Source organism: Apis mellifera, linkage group LG1 (genome assembly GCF_003254395.2).
Source record: "Apis mellifera strain DH4 linkage group LG1, Amel_HAv3.1, whole genome shotgun sequence".
In the NCBI taxonomy this organism is placed as follows: Eukaryota; Metazoa; Arthropoda; class Insecta; order Hymenoptera; family Apidae; genus Apis; species Apis mellifera.
Genome location: NC_037638.1, coordinates 7,090,810 through 7,107,429, shown reverse-complemented (window position 1 = coordinate 7,107,429; position 16,620 = coordinate 7,090,810). Strand labels below are relative to the sequence as shown.

The following is a 16,620-nucleotide window of genomic DNA, read 5'->3' as shown; positions in this document are numbered from 1 at the left end:
GTGTCGTCGACAGATTGCTGGTTACACTGTTTCATTGTCAAACGCAGCCGACGATATCATCCGAGTCAAATCGAGGTGTATTTAAAATTTATATATTTAAATTTATTATTGAAATTTAGAACGTAGAATTCGTTTTTTTTTTTTTTTGGAAGTCTTTGCAATTTGTTCCGTGCAGAATTTATTTTCCAAATTTCTTCGAAATATCGAGGAAAGATTGTCGATGAAATTTTTTTTCTTCAATTCTTCGATCCGCGCTGAATATAATTTATTCAAAACCGTCCGTGAAAGGATGATTCTTCCGTTCATTCGTTCGCGAATCTATTCCCCTTCGGGTAAAGGGGCACATTGAGAGCCATGAATTGCCCAACGTGTCGCCACAGAAAGAGCCTCATTTCCCCGCACAATCGCGTTTCCGGTTCTCTTTGAGACGCTCCAGAAAGCCACATCTAGGAAGCAAAGAGTTAAGAAGTTGGTGGATAAGAGAGGTCTCTACCCCGTTTACCGAACTAGAAGCTAGAAGTTCGAGTTCGATCCTCGAGAGATAATTTTCCCAGAACGAGATGCGTGTTAAAAATTTTTTTAATCGATATTTTCTTTTCCTTTCTTTTTAACAACGATCGATGAATAAATATCTCTTGGAAAAAATTTATAAAGTAAAATAGTTGATTGTTACGTAAAAGAAAAAATGTTTCGTTAAATTATCGACAGATTGTCGATAACTGTCAAACACGTGGAAGTGAAGATGTTATCTCACTTCCTGAACTTTTCTCCATAAATTGGACAGTTCTGAACCATTTTCTGGTACATATCCAATAAAAATAATAATTTCTCGATGCGAAGTGAAGTTGTTTCGTAACATTTCGATATTATCGATCTAATCATTATTTGAATTTATTTTACGAAAATATTGAATCAGTTACGTCACTTCGTTTTCTTTTTATTTTTAATCCTTGATCAGGCGGAAATCTGTTAGAATAAAGTTCGAATGATGGATAAAAAAGAGATAGCAGTTGAAACTTTTCATATATAGAAATATCAGTTTAAATTCGTTTGAAGAGTAAATGAATTTGGACAAACATAACGTTCTATTATATTATCGATTTTCTCTACTGTGTGTGTGTGCACTGTTTGCAAAAATTTCGTGGAATTAGGCCACGTTTATTACGCGCGTCCCGTCCTCCAGAAAATAAATAAACAAGGGCACAGAGGCGCATAGCTGGCGCAAAAGGAATTCGATACACGTAAACGTTCTTACTCTCCTCCTCCTTCCTCCTTCCTCCTTCTTCTTCCTCCTCCTCGCTTTTAAAGGCCGTCCATTTCCTTCTGCCTGCCTGTTGTATTCCCACCATTGTATTCACCGTTGCATCGCGACACGAATTCCACGACGAGACGAGATTTGTGATCTCTTGTGGTATCACTCACGTGCCTTTAGTTAACAATCTGTTTAAAAGTAGTCTACCAGCTTGCCCAGCTTGTTCGTTCTTCCGTTCTACAGCCAACCGTTTTTACTCTTTCCTATTCGTTGTATATGTACGATGATTGTAGATAAGGGAAGAAATCTTGTGCATTTTTTCCTCGAGATCTTTTATCTTAATGGACGAATAAGAGGGAACGACGTAATTCGAAAATTATTTGTATTTGTTGTTGGAAAATTGCAGCGATAGTTATCGGTTTAAATTTAGATAACTGTTTAAAAAAATTATCGATTCTAGATCCATTTTAAATTTCACTAAAATTCTTCTTGCTATCTTCGTTTAAATTTGGATAACTATTCGAAAAAATTATTTATTATCGATTCTAGATCCATTTTAGATTTTCCTAAAAAATTCCCTAAAATTCTTGCTATCTTCGATTTAAATTTGGATAACTGTTTGTTCGAAAAAATTATTTATTATCGATTTTAGATCCATTTTAGATTTAAAATTCTTCTTGCTATCTTCGGTTTAAGTTTGAATAACTATTCGAAAAAATTATTTATTATCGATTCTAGATCCATTTTAAATTTTCCTAAAATTCTTCTTGCTATTTTCGGTTTAAGTTTAGATAACTGTTTAAAAAAATTATTTATTATCGATTCTAGATCTATTTTAGATTTTCCTAAAATTCTTCTTATTATTTTCGGTTTAAATTTGGATAACTGTTTGAAAAAATTATTTATTATCGATTCTAGATCCATTTTAGATTTAAAATTCTTCTTGCTATTTTTGGTTTAAATTTAGATAACTATTCGAAAAAATTATTTATCGATTCTAGATCCATTTTAAATTTCACTAAAATTCTTTTTGCTATCTTCGGTTTAAATTTGGATAACTGTTTGCTCGAAAAAATTATTTATTATTCTAGATCCATTTTAAATTTCACTAAAATTCTTCTTGCTATTTTCGGTTTAAATTTGGATAACTATTCGAAAAAATTATTTATCGATTCTAGATCCATTTTAGATTTCTCTAAAATTCTTCTTGCTTTTATTTTTATCCTTTCCATACGTGCGTGTATAAAAAAGTTTATTTATAATTTATTATGTTTATAACAAGCAGAGACGAATAAAAGTTTCTTCAACGTACTGTTGCTATTAATACGATAGAGGGAAAATATAACATTCTGATGTAATCAACGATAACCGTTTATTTTTTAAAAAATAAAACTTAACTGAATTTAATCTTGTTTTCCTTTGTTATTGGAAACGATTGTCACGGTCGAGGCCGAGTGTAATACGATTCGGAAATTAAAATTTTTTTTTAAATTGTCAATATTGAAATTATAATAACGTGGCGTAATATTTATAATAAAATTGAAAATTTTCGTTAAAATTATTTCTATCGAAGATAATACAAAAATTGGTTGACAAACGCGTATATATCGAATCGTTTCTACGAGAAACGTTAATCACGTTTATTCTCATCTCGCAATATCTTATCAACAACTTTTTTCCTCGTCGACAATTTTATCATACCGGTGTAAAAAAAAAAAAAAAAAAAACAATCTAAAGAAAAATACGACGATCGAAGATAAATTTTCCCTCTTTTATTGACGAAAATTTTTATTGATAATAATTTTTATCGATAAAATTAAATATTAGAATTTATATATATATATATCTGAAAAAACTGGAGAACGTGCCACGATTTTTAAATACGAATATGCTGTTTTTTTTTTCTTTTTTTCATTGCACTTTTCAGTATCGAATCGAATGGTTTGATAATCGCGACACATAACAAAACGAAACGAGCTCGATGATTCATCTGGAATTGTATTTCGCCGACTCGTTTTCGTTTCTCCTTTTTACGAGCGATTATGTAAAAGGCGACGATTTAATCGTCATTGATGTGATTACGCGTTTCGCCTCGTTTATTAGATCCATCGATCCATCGATCGAATCGCCTTTTTGACATCGCATTTTATTTCTCAGATAACACCAATTGTGTTTCCCAATTACTCACTCACTTTCTCCAATTTTATTTTCCCGATCGACGGGTAATTGATTACGTTACGTAAGAAAGAAAGAAAAAAAAAAATACGCCAACAGTTTAATACAGTTGGATTAATTAGAAAATCGAGATTTCTTGGAGATAATTAAAAAAAAATTATGGAATTAATTCGTCGTCGAGTTTTACTTATTCGATGAAAGATAGAGAGTTTATCGATATTTTGTAGAGTGGAATAAAATTTGGATAGCTTTAGACGAAAGAAAAAATGCGATTACTTGAATAAAGATGATCAAGTGATACGATATCTTTTCTCCAGACGCGTACATTGGAGATGTTCTATTTCGAAGCGAGATATTATTTATAATATTTTTCGAGAAAAAAAAGTTGGATCGTATTTTCCGTTTATAAATAGATCGATGCATTGTGCAATCGTGTGTTGCACAATAATGGCAAAACCTTGAACGAAACTGGGATAGCAAAACCAGTGGACGCTAAAACGTCGAAATCTGATCGTTCGATGTTCAATGATATTCAAGGATTTTCAAGTTCAAGATTGCGATATTTCGAAATATCGTTTCATTTATCATGATGATTTATGAAACGAGCCGGGTGTATAACTGATATGATATAAGTCGTAAATATTGTAATTTATTTAAACCAGTTAAACCAGTCAAAGTACGTTAACATAGATATACCTATATTTAATAGATTTTTCTAAAGGTGCATAATTTTCCTCGCAAGATAATTCTTTATCTTTAAAAAATATCCATATTTTAACTTGTGATACGAAACAAATATATAACACCTCATCGCGATAAATATAGTGCGTATTCAGTTTCATAACCTTCGTATCTCAAAATGCCAAACATTTTCCAAAACCAAAATAAAATGATAAAAGATGGCGCGTCTTTATTCACCATTTATTACACCGTTCGTTTTCGTAAGGTAAAGGGTCCTTTCAGAAGCACGAATAACCATTCAATAGCAATAATCGTGGCGCCTCTGGTATCGTAGCGCTTATCGAGCCGGTAGAGCAACATTCCACGCTTGGGAATGACCGCACTCATTCCCTCGCGTGGTGCGCGCTGCTCTCCCTGCGAAAGGATTCTGCAGGGAAGGTGCACTGCCTCCTTTCTCGTCACGCTCGTGCGCTGCACCATCGCTCGTCCACCAACAGCGAGCTGTAAACACGCTCACACGCGCAAATTTCACGCGAAGGTGAAAGAAACAGGAAACCATTTCGTTCACCTGTTCCTCGCTCGAGAGACGCCGAAAATCGAACTCCACCGAAGCCTTGATTCGACCTTCTCCTCCTCCTCCTCCGCACGAGACGTTTCTTCGACACTCCTGGACTGGCAGCATTCCACGATTTATGCTCCTTCTTTCACATTTTTCATCCTTTCGCTTCTTTTTATCCCGTCTCTTTTTCATCGCTATTATATTCTGTAATTTCTTCTCGTTTATAGGTTTCTTTTTTATCTTGGATCGATAAAGTGGGATTGTTTGTCGGTAAGCAGATGAATACCGATAGAGCAATTAAGGAAAATTGATCGTAGTTTTTTTTTTTTGTATTTTAACAATTTTCTAGGAATTTTTGGTGATTAGAAAAAAAAATTTATTAAAGATTTAACAATTTATGGATTCTAATAAATATTGTTTATAATTTAATTTGTAAAATATCAGATTTAGAAACGAATTTTAAATGTGTATACTAGACATTAATACATTTGAGAAACAGATATAGAATGTTCCTTTTTTTATAATTTCCTAATAGAACTGTTCTTGGAATTATAATGAAATATCATTCTCTTTAGATGAATCATCAAGAAAAAGAAATTCTTAATAAAGTTTCTTCTGGATTATTGTAGAAAGAAATATTTAAAACTTTTTCACAATATTTTCACGGTTAATTAAACAAGTGAAAGAGAGAGAGACTCGAGGATAAATAGATACAGAATCAATTTGTTGAAGAGTTAAATCTTTTTTCTTCACTTGAAAATAAAATTATGAAATCTCGATCAAAATTCATTTCCATGAAAATTCGTTTCGAGAAATGAAATTCCTAGAATAAAGAATTAGTTTTTCTCCGAACGCGGATGTTTCACATAACAAACGAACGTAACTTTATGATCACGGATCACGCAAATTCTGCTCGACAAACAATGTAAATTATATAGTTTTTAAAACTCGTAAATTATATTATGCACATTTCTAAAGTAATTAAAATTCATCTTACGTAGATTACGATAAGAAAAATCTTACGGTATCACATAAGTAACAGTATTACTCAATTAAAACAGTATTATTCAATATTATTAATATAGAAACCTTTATTTATAAGAATATTAATAAGAATTTCAATTGTTTGTATCTAAAAAAATATTCAATTTAATTTATTTCAAATGGTCACTTTAAATAAATTTTAACGTTATAATCACATTTTGTCATAAATTATTAATTCGATAAATTATATTGAATATGTGAATAATAAATAACAGAGAATTTAACATTCATACTCGAATTGAATAATTTTGTTTGTAATTACGTTTTCATGGTAAATTAATTGATACACTGTTATATGGAAATAACAAGTATAGATTATATACATTCACAATATCGAATAATAATTTGATAGATCTCTGTAATATAGAATCATTTTTATTTTCATATTGCTCATCGTAATGACACAAGTAAAAAAAATTAATCATTTTAAATCATCATAAAATATATAACCATAATTTAAAAATGCATTGATAAGAGATAAGATTTTATTAATACAGCAACAAGTGTACTATAATCTCGTGAAAATTGTGTACGAAGAAAAATTGAATGGCCTCGATGTATAAATAATTATTTTAGATCGGTTCGTCGATTATTTTTTTTTTAACAGAATATTATCGTGGGATAAAATGTTTTGATCTCGGTTAATCGTCGAGCGTAACTCGTTTTTGCGAATTGGAGAAGGGGAAAAAAAAAGCAATCGTGAATCCTAAATCCATTTCATCAAACGATCGTTACGACCGTTATATATACGTTGCTGGCGTAATCCCGTTCAACTCGAGTAATATTGATGCAATGTGTCCCCATTAACAACCACTTTGTTTCAATGAAAGAGCTGAGCTTGCAATCCAAATATCTCGATTGCATTGGCGAAGCATCGAACTCTGGGAACAAGAGTGTGTGTCGACTCGATTTTATAATTCCTTGAAATTGATACTCGAGACGCGATCCTTGTGAGAATCCTACAGAGATAATTAAGAGAACCGTGAGATAATCCAATAATAAAATTATACTTGTTCGATACTGGTAAAATTATTAATTTCACAATTCAAAATAAATTGTATATAAAAAATTTAATTTTCCCATCCTCCATTCTCTTATATATATATATCATTGATGATTTTTTAAACTGATTGAATATTTAATTTTCAGAGAAAAATATCTTTATTCGATCATAAACGTATTTTTTTCCATTCATTGATATTGGTCAATAGCGTGTAGAATGAGAAATAAGAAAACCTGAACTCCTTCTACGTTTCTTTTCTATACCAAGAGACAAGTCTACAATAATTCATGGAACAGTGGTTCTTGACTCTTTAGATTCAATACCTATCTACTTTCTCCAAAGCTTCCAACTATATAAGTTTATATAAGTTTCTTGGCAACGTGCCAATAATGCTCTCGTATTCTTATTGATGATTAAACTTTACCGAGCACGTTGCCATAAATTTTAATAAGAAAAATTCTGTTCAAACTTTGGGTAACTTTTGAATATATATATTTCTACAATTGTAAAAAATTTTTCTTTTTTTTTTTTTTTTGGAAAAACTTGCTACAATTATTGTGAAGAGAAGATAATTAAAATAATTATTTTTATTCTATGAACATATCGTTATACTGCAAAATGCAGATTATTCGGTTTGATTCATTTATAAAAAAATATATATGTAAATTTATATCTCCGTTTTATACGAGTCGTTTTTGTACAGTTACAAAATGTTACAAACCACAATTATGATGCGACGACGCGAAATTTGCATGTGTGCCAGATTTAGGAGATGCAACGAGTCCAACGAGCTATTCCAGCTAATTGTCATTACGCTACCGTTGACCCAATCTCTGGCAATCCGCGCAATTTGTCACGAGCAGGCAAGATTTTTATTACAATCGGTCGATATTACTTTTTCAATCAACTTTAAAATACCTTACAGACAGATCCTTGGGGACTTGACAATCTCCGATGGAATGTATCCGATGTTCTGTGTATCGTGAAAGTTATAATCGAACGATGTGATTGGAAAAGAGGAGAGAATTTCGAAACAGACCAGACTGCCATTCGTCGTCATGCATATAATCCTCGCTATGAATGGAATCCGTTCCTTCGTTCGCGAATCGATATAAACTTTTTTTTTGTTAACAATCGTTAACATTTTACAGATTAATTTTATTATTTTAGCAAAAAAAAAATAGAGAGATTTGTAAGATAAGATTGACGAATCGAATCTAAGGTCTAATCTAATCTAATCGTTCGCTCTGCATTATCGACGGTGGTAATCCAGAAGACTTGCAATCGATATTACAAAGAAAATTTATTTATTTTTTTTTCTTTAAATATCAATTGTTAATCAATAAAAATTTGGTAAAAGAAATTATTCTAAATTATTAATTCTATTTAATTTCAGGTGAAAGGAATTTCTCGACTTAGGCTAGGATGTCACATCACAGCGACGACAACATGCTGATAGCAACCTCGGACTCCTTCTGGGAGCCGGGTAACTACAAACGAACGACCAAGAGGATCGAGGACGGGCACAAATTGTGCGACAGCTTGGTGACTCTGGTCCAGGAAAGAGCGGAGATCGAGAAGAGTTACGCGAAAGCGTTGAAGAATTGGTCGAAAAATTGGAACGACAAGATCGAGAAGGGGCCGGAATATGGAACCACCGAGGCTGCCTGGAAAGGTGTCCTCGTCGAGTCGGAAAGGCTGTGCGATCTTCATCTCAGGGTCAAGGAGAATCTCTGTAACGACATCATTCAGCAGGTGAAAACGTGGCAGAAGGAAACGTATCACAAAGTAAGCGCACAACCTTATAAATATCGTCCATTATTGGAATCGAATAATACCTTTCTTATTTCGATCTATCAATGAATTATATATTTCCAATCAAATAAAATTTCTAATCTAAAATTGAAAGAGATCAACTAGTTTAAGCTAAACTCTCTTGTGACGATCAACTTTCCGCATAAAAAAAAAAGAAAAATTTCTTTTCCCACGTAGGTTCTCATAATTATCGTTAATATGTTGCATCTGTTGGATCTGGTTCGATATTGCAGTCGATGATGACGCTGAAGGAACGGAAGGAGATGGAGGACGCGTTCAAGAAGGCGCAGAAACCGTGGGCGAAGCTTTTGCAAAAGGTGGAAAAAGCGAAGTCCGAGTATCACAACAGTTGCAAAACCGAAAGGACAGCGGCCAACATGGAAAGGAACGCATCGGCGGACAGTTCGCTTTCCCCTGACCAGGTAAGACCCCCTCGTCCCTCTACCGCCGCTGAACGCATCGATCAACAACCGTTACATCATCCTTCGCTCATACGTTTACCGACGATTAGCGCAATTGTTACGTTTATTATAAGTCACAGTGCCTCGCTTTCAGAAGGTATTTTTTCTTACATTTCCATTTGCGTAATACGTAACAACACGTGTTTAGACAGTTTTTAATAATTTTGTCACGCTTAATAATGGTTAGAGGATTGTTTTGTTTCGTGGAACATTATTTACCGATTGAGCGAACCTAACCTATAACTTGATCCACTTCGGTCAAAACGTTTCACGTTATTCGTTTTAGTTAGTAAAGATTTATAGTGATTTTTGTTTTATTTCATGTATAAATCAAAGTTTTTTTTTTCTTTTTCCATCGCCATATAATGTAAACAGCTTAATAATTTTGATACGCTTAATAATGGTTAGAGGATTGTTTTGTTGCGTTGGAACGTTATTTATTATCGAACGGGAAAACCTAACCTAACCTTCCGACCCGTATCGGTTAAAGTTTCATATTATTCGAGTTTTTTTTAAAAGATTTATCGTGATTTTTATTCTATTTCCGCGTGTCAAAGTTCCGCAGATCAAAGTTTTTTTTTTTTTTTTTTTTTCAAAGTTCTGTACACGTAACCTGAGCTAACCTAACCTAATCCGTTTAAAAGTTTCACGTTACTGAAGTTTGCAAAGATTTATTATTTTATTATTGAATACAGATCAAAGTTTCGAAAAAAAATTTTATTCACTTAGTCAGAATCGAGTGAAAAGAAAATTTTTTTTTTTTTTTTATTACACGCATCCTCGATAATATAAATTAAGTAATCTACCGAGTAATCTTGTGTAAAAAAAAACATTTCTTTAATCAACATTCTTTTACGCCGTGTTTAATCTTCCTTGATATTCCAAGTGAAAAAAAAAAGGAAGAATATTTTTATTTAAGGTATTTTTTTCTAGCATAATGTAATCCTCCAACTATTTTCAGGAGCCATTTGAAAGAGGAAAAAAAAAAAAGAAATTTTAAACGTTAAGACAGTACTTACGAAAATGTAAAATATAAATTTTAATGTAAAATTTGAGAAAGAGAAAAAAAAAATTAAGCGCCTTCTAAAGCGAACAGTACTCTTGACATAAAACATACATACGCGTACGCGCACACATACGTAATGATACCATATGTAAATGTGTGTGTAACAACTCTTTAAACATTAGTATGCATCACGATATCACACATCGCATTCGCGGCTCAATATAAAAGTAGATACTGTTGTTCTTTAGCAAGTATTATTTTCAGATGGCCCGAGGTTCTGAAAACGTATGTGAACAAAAATCTCGTGTTAATCTTTATCGAAAGTATTGCATGCAAGTGTTGTCCTGTATCCTCGATATTTATCATCGATATAACTGATACGTGCATATATATATACGTCTCTTCCTAACTGTTACTAACTTACCTGCTTCCAAATTTTCGATGAATGCCCGAATTAATTTTCTGCACGATTGTCGATTAATTCGTATCAACTTTTCATAAACTTTTTAATACGTAATGATAATAATATTGTTGATTGATTATATAATTTAAAAAAAAAAAAACTTTCAATATGGGATTTATATGGAAAAAGGAAAAGGTGAAAAATTTGTTTTATTTAAATTAAATTAAAATTGAAATCGTAGAATTTCGCACGGAATTATATATAAAAGTATATTTATATATACTTTTATTTTCTTACGTTTTATTATTTTTTCGAAGGCTTCGAAACCTGTTTTAAAATAGAAATAACGAGAAAAAGTATTATTATACGTCCCGGCATTCGAGAAATTCGATTAATCGCCTAATGCGAGAGGCGAAATCTTCTGAAAAAAGGCTAACGACGTTTTTAGATGACAGTTTGTGGATGTGATGCATGGGCCCTGAGAATACGAAAAGCCTTTAGGAAATCTAAAATAGGAGACGTTCAGCTTGTATGTATAATAATACCGCATGCAGCATGCATCTTGATTAACATTTCTCTCATTTTTCATTACAGAAAGCTCTGCTGGTAAGCGAATTTTTTAATCTCAATCTCCTCAAGCTTTCCTCCCCATTAAATGTGGAATTAATTCATATCGTGCAAACATCGGGCCCTTTAAACGCCAATAATTTCAATAAAATTGGAATGTAATTTTTTTAAACATAATAAAAAAGTGTTATCTAATTCTGAAAGTTATGGTGCTCGACGATTGCTCGTTATTACTTACCTAGAACTAAAGTGTGCAATGCTTTAACATATTTCAATATAGAATTTTCTTTTATCTGTATCTGTATGTATGTATATCTATTCTTCTTAGAAACTAGTGTATGCCAATTGCTTAGCAATCAGTAATTTGTAATTTCAAAGAAACAACAATATCTCTGCAATATTTTTATACACAAATCTTGTACAACAAATATATTTTACTACAGATTTTACAAAACATATTACAATTAATAAAACAATTTCCTGTATTGAATTATTATTATTATTATCTTTTATATATATATATAATTGTATCGCTCAATATTTGCTATCGCAGCTTATAGAAACGTAGATCTATTAGAAATCACGCTTATTTTTTTTTCAAACGTATGCCATCACGATATCTATACGCTAGGTAAGCTTTGAGGGTAAAGAATTGGGATTATCATCATAAATGATACATCAATAAAGAATACCTAAATGCTAAGACGATTTCATTTGTGAAAACGTGTAAAGATTAGAAATATTCTTCCATAGTTGTTCCTCTCTAGCCCAACAATATGGTTGAGTGTGCACCAAGATCTTTACCTTCAATGTAGTATGCGCGATTACTGGAATTTCAAATGTGAATATTGATCGAGCGGTTGTTTATTATTAATCGACAGGTGAGGAAAATGCAAGACAGGGTGCAGAAGACGAAGGAAGAAGTTCAAAAGGCGAAAGAAAAGTACGAAGCGGCGTTGCAGGAGATTAATCAGTACAATCCTAAATACATGGAGGATATGACCCAGGTGTTCGAAAAGTGTCAAGAGATGGAGGCGCAACGGTTACAGTTCTTCAAAGAGGTCCTATTCGGCATTCATAAATGCCTGAATATATCTCAGGATCCGATGTAAGTGCAATATTATCGACATGATTTCATTGCATATATGAGAAAACTAGAGTAGATGTTGTTTTTTATTCTGGTGTTCTTGTTAACTGTACAATAATTTTTTCAACATTCAGTTTATGAATTAATGAATTAATTTTAATCCTTATAAATGTTCTCATTAATATCTTACGTTTAATATGGATAAATGGAATAGAATATTGATTTTTTATCTGTTATACCTTTAACCTTTCAAAAAAAAAATCTATTTATAAAGGATTATATACTTGTTTCTCTCTCTTGGTTAATAGATTGATTGATCTGCTAGATCTGTACAGTTTCATGGCCACAAGTTGCATTTATATAGAGATTATATTTGATAAGCAAAAGAAAAAAAGTGCAGTATGTAATAATAATTCTTTGAATGAAATGAAAACTGGATATATTGAGAAAAACAAATTTTATTTCTAGATTACCACAAATATACGAAGAATTCTATCACACAATTAATAACGCGGATCATGAGAAAGATCTGAAATGGTGGTCGAACAACCATGGTGTAAACATGGCAATGAATTGGCCACAATTCGAGGTAAGATGACGAAATGCAAATTCACGGCTTTGTAACCGTTCTTTTTTTTTATTTTTTTATTTTTTATTTTTTTTTTTTCTATCGCATGTAAACTCTTGCTCTCATAGTTGAGATCTAATGTTAGAAAGTATTAGCCGTAGCGTGTATTGAAAACATTATTGTATTCTTGTTCTTCTCTTTTTATAACTGCATTAATATCGTTCCTTTTTTATTACTCTGTATATGTCTTCTCGAATATCCTTTGGTATCCCATTCGAGCTACAACTGCGTTACAAGCAACGATACTGGGTCGTTTAAGGGTTTTAAAATATATAAGTCGTTACATTAATTAAATTTCTATTAATAATGATACATATATTATAGATTAAAAATTTCTACACTCTTGTATTTTCTGTATCAATCTTAACAAGAAATTTAACAATGTAATCCCGAAATTCTCATTATCCAATATAGAGTAATTTTATTGAATACATCCATCTCTCCTGTTTAATGTATCCCAATGATACAATGATTGAATATCCTGTCAAAGCTTTGAAAAAAAAAAGAAATAAGAAAAATGTATAACCCCTATGACGATCGAACAATTTTCCGGAATGCATGCATGTGATTGTCTATTTTTTTTCTTTTTTTTTGGGCGTTGCTATTACGCAGGACTACACAGAGGAGTTTCGTGACATCGCCAAAGGCTCGAAGTCAAAGGAGGCACTTCCGGCTGGCTCCATCACGCTCATCAATCAACGTCCGGTCGGCGAAGATGTGCATGTAAAGTTTTGTTATGTTTTACACTACCAAAATTCGCCCGCCTTTTACACCTACTTGTCCAGACATCAACGAAGATTCATGCACACACGCACACACACACACGTATATATAAGCACATATGCGCATAAAAAAGGAAATCGAGCTTATTTTTTTACCGATCGACAATCACGAAATAACGTCGAAACTGGTAAACACGACGAGGTCACCGAGGATGGGTTTCCTTTTTCAGCTTCTGGTTCGCCTAACTTAACTGAATTAACCGTAACCCGCTATGCGCTTGTTCTTGCACGTAATCGCAGATCTATATCACGGATACACGCCAAGCATGTTTCCACCATTCGATGCTGGAGCGAATTTGCGACGAATTGAATCGATTTAATTGTGAAATCGTTTCGATTAATCTTTTTTTATTAATTAATTAAGGTCACGAAAAATATTTAGTAAATGTTCCTTTGATACAGAAAAATTGATTATGTAATACTTGTTGAATTTATAAATATTAAACTTTTCAAATTTGTTATTATTAATATTCAAATATTTGGAAATATTTTTAACAATGCTAAAAATAATAGCGAAGATTGTTTTTATCTATTTATAATATAATCAACATGCGAGTGACGTGAATTGAACGTGCGTCGATTCATATGCAGATGATTGTGAAGATTAGCAATTATTGCGTGTTAAGGTAAATATGAATCGTATCTGTTTAAAAAGATCTCAGGAAAATATTAGATATTTAAAATTTCATGACTACATAATGATATTTTCTGCATCAATTTTTTGTCGAATAATTTCATTTTTTATTCTTTTTTATTGGGCGACACATCTGTTAAAGTAATATGTTAAGTGTATTTCAAATCTAAACTGTAAATTCGCTCTATATTTGCTTGTATGCTTAGCAAACATGACTGTTAGCATTGTGTCTCAATATCCTTTGATAATTGTTTATAATTAAATGGCATCGAAACATAAGGCAAACATGTTTGCAACCAGAAATCGTCTGCACAATTAATTTGCACAATGCAATTATCATGCCCATAACTATAAATTATGTCTTTTCATTGTATTAATGAATATATTGTTACATTCGCATAATATATGACACAGTTAGAAAATCAATATTCATGAGAGCAACATCTTAAAAATGATAATAACAGGCAAGCATATATGTGAAGCACCATCTTAATTCATTTTGTATATTCATTTTCATTTCAATATGAGTCATTTTACTTCAGAATTTTTGTTGCAAAATAATTTATAACATGATGATAAAATTTTCATTATATCTAAAGATTTTATTCAATTTAGAAATAACAGATTAAAAACTTTGTAAATAATTAATATATATGCTTATGATTAAGTATAATTAAATATAATACAAAATCTAGATATCATGCATTATCTATTTGGTTGCACGCATGATTTAAAAAATAACATTATAAATATTTATAATTTCTCTATTATTTAAAAACGATGTAAAGTTGTAAATACAAAATGTAGCTTCAAATTTTGTAAAGTGATATTTATATATATATTGATTTATTTATACGTGTATATAATCATGATCTTTCATCGATATAGGAATACCCACCTGTTAATAATAAATCAAAATCGAAGCCCACTTCCCGAGTGATATCAACAGATGTTAGTCATGCAGACACAAAAACGGACACGATTAACTCCAGCAAACATTCTTCAGAGAAGAACAATCACGATGGCAATGCAGTAAATAGGACCTCCACGATGACGTAAGTGTTGAAAATAATTTAAAGATTCTATTTTTTATCTTAAATTAAAATTTAATTTAATTTTCAAAAGAATATTATATCTATCTTTCAATATATTTCTATTTCTTAATTATTCATTATTAAACATATTTAAAGACCATAGAAATTATATTTTCATTCATTATTTTATATATTATTATTAAACAAAAATTATAAATTTTTTCTAGTAATGGTACAAATGTTAAGCAAGAGTCAAATCCATTTGAGGAAGAAGAATGGGATGAAGATAGTGGTGAACCATTGGTTGATAATGGAGAACCTGGCGTTCTTGTGCGCGCGTTATATGATTATGAAGGAGCTGAAGCAGATGAACTTAGTTTTAAACAAGGTATGATAAAGGGTATTCTCTCATACTCATAATTTAATACAATTATAAAATTATTTTAAATACCAAATAATACCAATAATAAATTTCTTTTGTTTTTGAGATTCTATTAATTGCATTAAATAGTAGAAAATTAATTTATATAATTTTACATTTTCACAGGCGATGTATTTGATAAATTAGAAGACGAAGATGAACAAGGGTGGTGTAAAGGACGAAAAGATGGTAGAGTGGGTCTTTATCCTGCAAATTACGTAGAACTTGTGTCTCCGTAAAATTACCATGTAATGCCAAATTATATGAACATTGTTAGTTACTTAACACGTAACGCGTATGGAAAAAAAAGAATTTTTATTTTGTTGTTTATTTCTCTATGAAATAGCATGTTCGTTAAAAAGAAGAAAATTTGTAAATGTCGTTAAATAAGAATTACATGAGATTCTATATTAGAAATCGTTCATTTCGTGTATTATACGTATAATGAGCGCTAAAAAAAGACGAAAAAAGTTATACGATAAATCTTATGGTTCAAATTATAAGTAAACTTAAATTGAAATTCAAACGAAATTATTGTAAACATGAAAATGAAAATGCATACATTTACTTCATTTCTACTTCTCGGTTCGATGTAGGGTCGATGCAATAAAACTTAAAACGAAACTTTTACTTTGACGAGTGATAGTTTTTCGTATATAGCTAGGATTCTCTATATCCATCTTTATAAATTAAATATGTGCTAAATGATAAGATGGATATGTACACCACGAATATATTATAAGTTTAGATTTTTGAGGTAATGTACAATTATACATTTTTCGACATTATTAATATTGTTACTATGAAATATTTCGGCGAATGCGACGAAAAGTATATTTAATTTATTGTTATTCAAATGATACTATTAAAACCTATTCTTTCCGAATGGTATCATTGTATATAATAGATTTAAGAACGTAAACGATATGTAAAGTTACAATTGTTTAACGAAGTTGAGATTTTATGATGTTCAAAGTACATTAGTACGAAAAGTAAAAAAAAAAAAGCTTGAGAAATGTGTACATGAAATGTACCCAACAAATAAATTTGGGACCCAGAATTGTCCAA

At 31.2% G+C, this 16,620-nt stretch overlaps 1 protein-coding gene across 7 annotated transcripts in view; it reads left to right on the top strand.

The window, feature by feature from the left end:
• Positions 1 to 16,620, top strand: part of LOC409748 (protein kinase C and casein kinase substrate in neurons protein 1) — a 54,620-nt gene extending 38,000 nt beyond the window's left edge. For 2 of the 7 annotated variants that reach the window (XM_016916411.2, XM_016916410.2), the window contains exons 2-12: positions 8,111 to 8,502; positions 8,763 to 8,951; positions 10,261 to 10,281; positions 10,848 to 10,928; positions 10,994 to 11,005; positions 11,848 to 12,074; positions 12,522 to 12,642; positions 13,294 to 13,404; positions 14,986 to 15,152; positions 15,359 to 15,519; positions 15,679 to 16,620. In XM_016916411.2, the coding sequence (XP_016771900.1) occupies positions 8,140 to 8,502; positions 8,763 to 8,951; positions 10,261 to 10,281; positions 10,848 to 10,928; positions 10,994 to 11,005; positions 11,848 to 12,074; positions 12,522 to 12,642; positions 13,294 to 13,404; positions 14,986 to 15,152; positions 15,359 to 15,519; positions 15,679 to 15,791 (1,566 nt within the window). In that variant the 5' untranslated portion in view covers positions 8,111 to 8,139 and the 3' untranslated portion in view covers positions 15,792 to 16,620. The remainder of the gene's footprint in view (positions 1 to 8,110; positions 8,503 to 8,762; positions 8,952 to 10,260; positions 10,282 to 10,847; positions 10,929 to 10,993; positions 11,006 to 11,847; positions 12,075 to 12,521; positions 12,643 to 13,293; positions 13,405 to 14,985; positions 15,153 to 15,358; positions 15,520 to 15,678) is intronic. The other 5 variants (XM_026444266.1, XM_026444205.1, XM_026444168.1 and 2 more) reach the window with 5 other exon arrangements.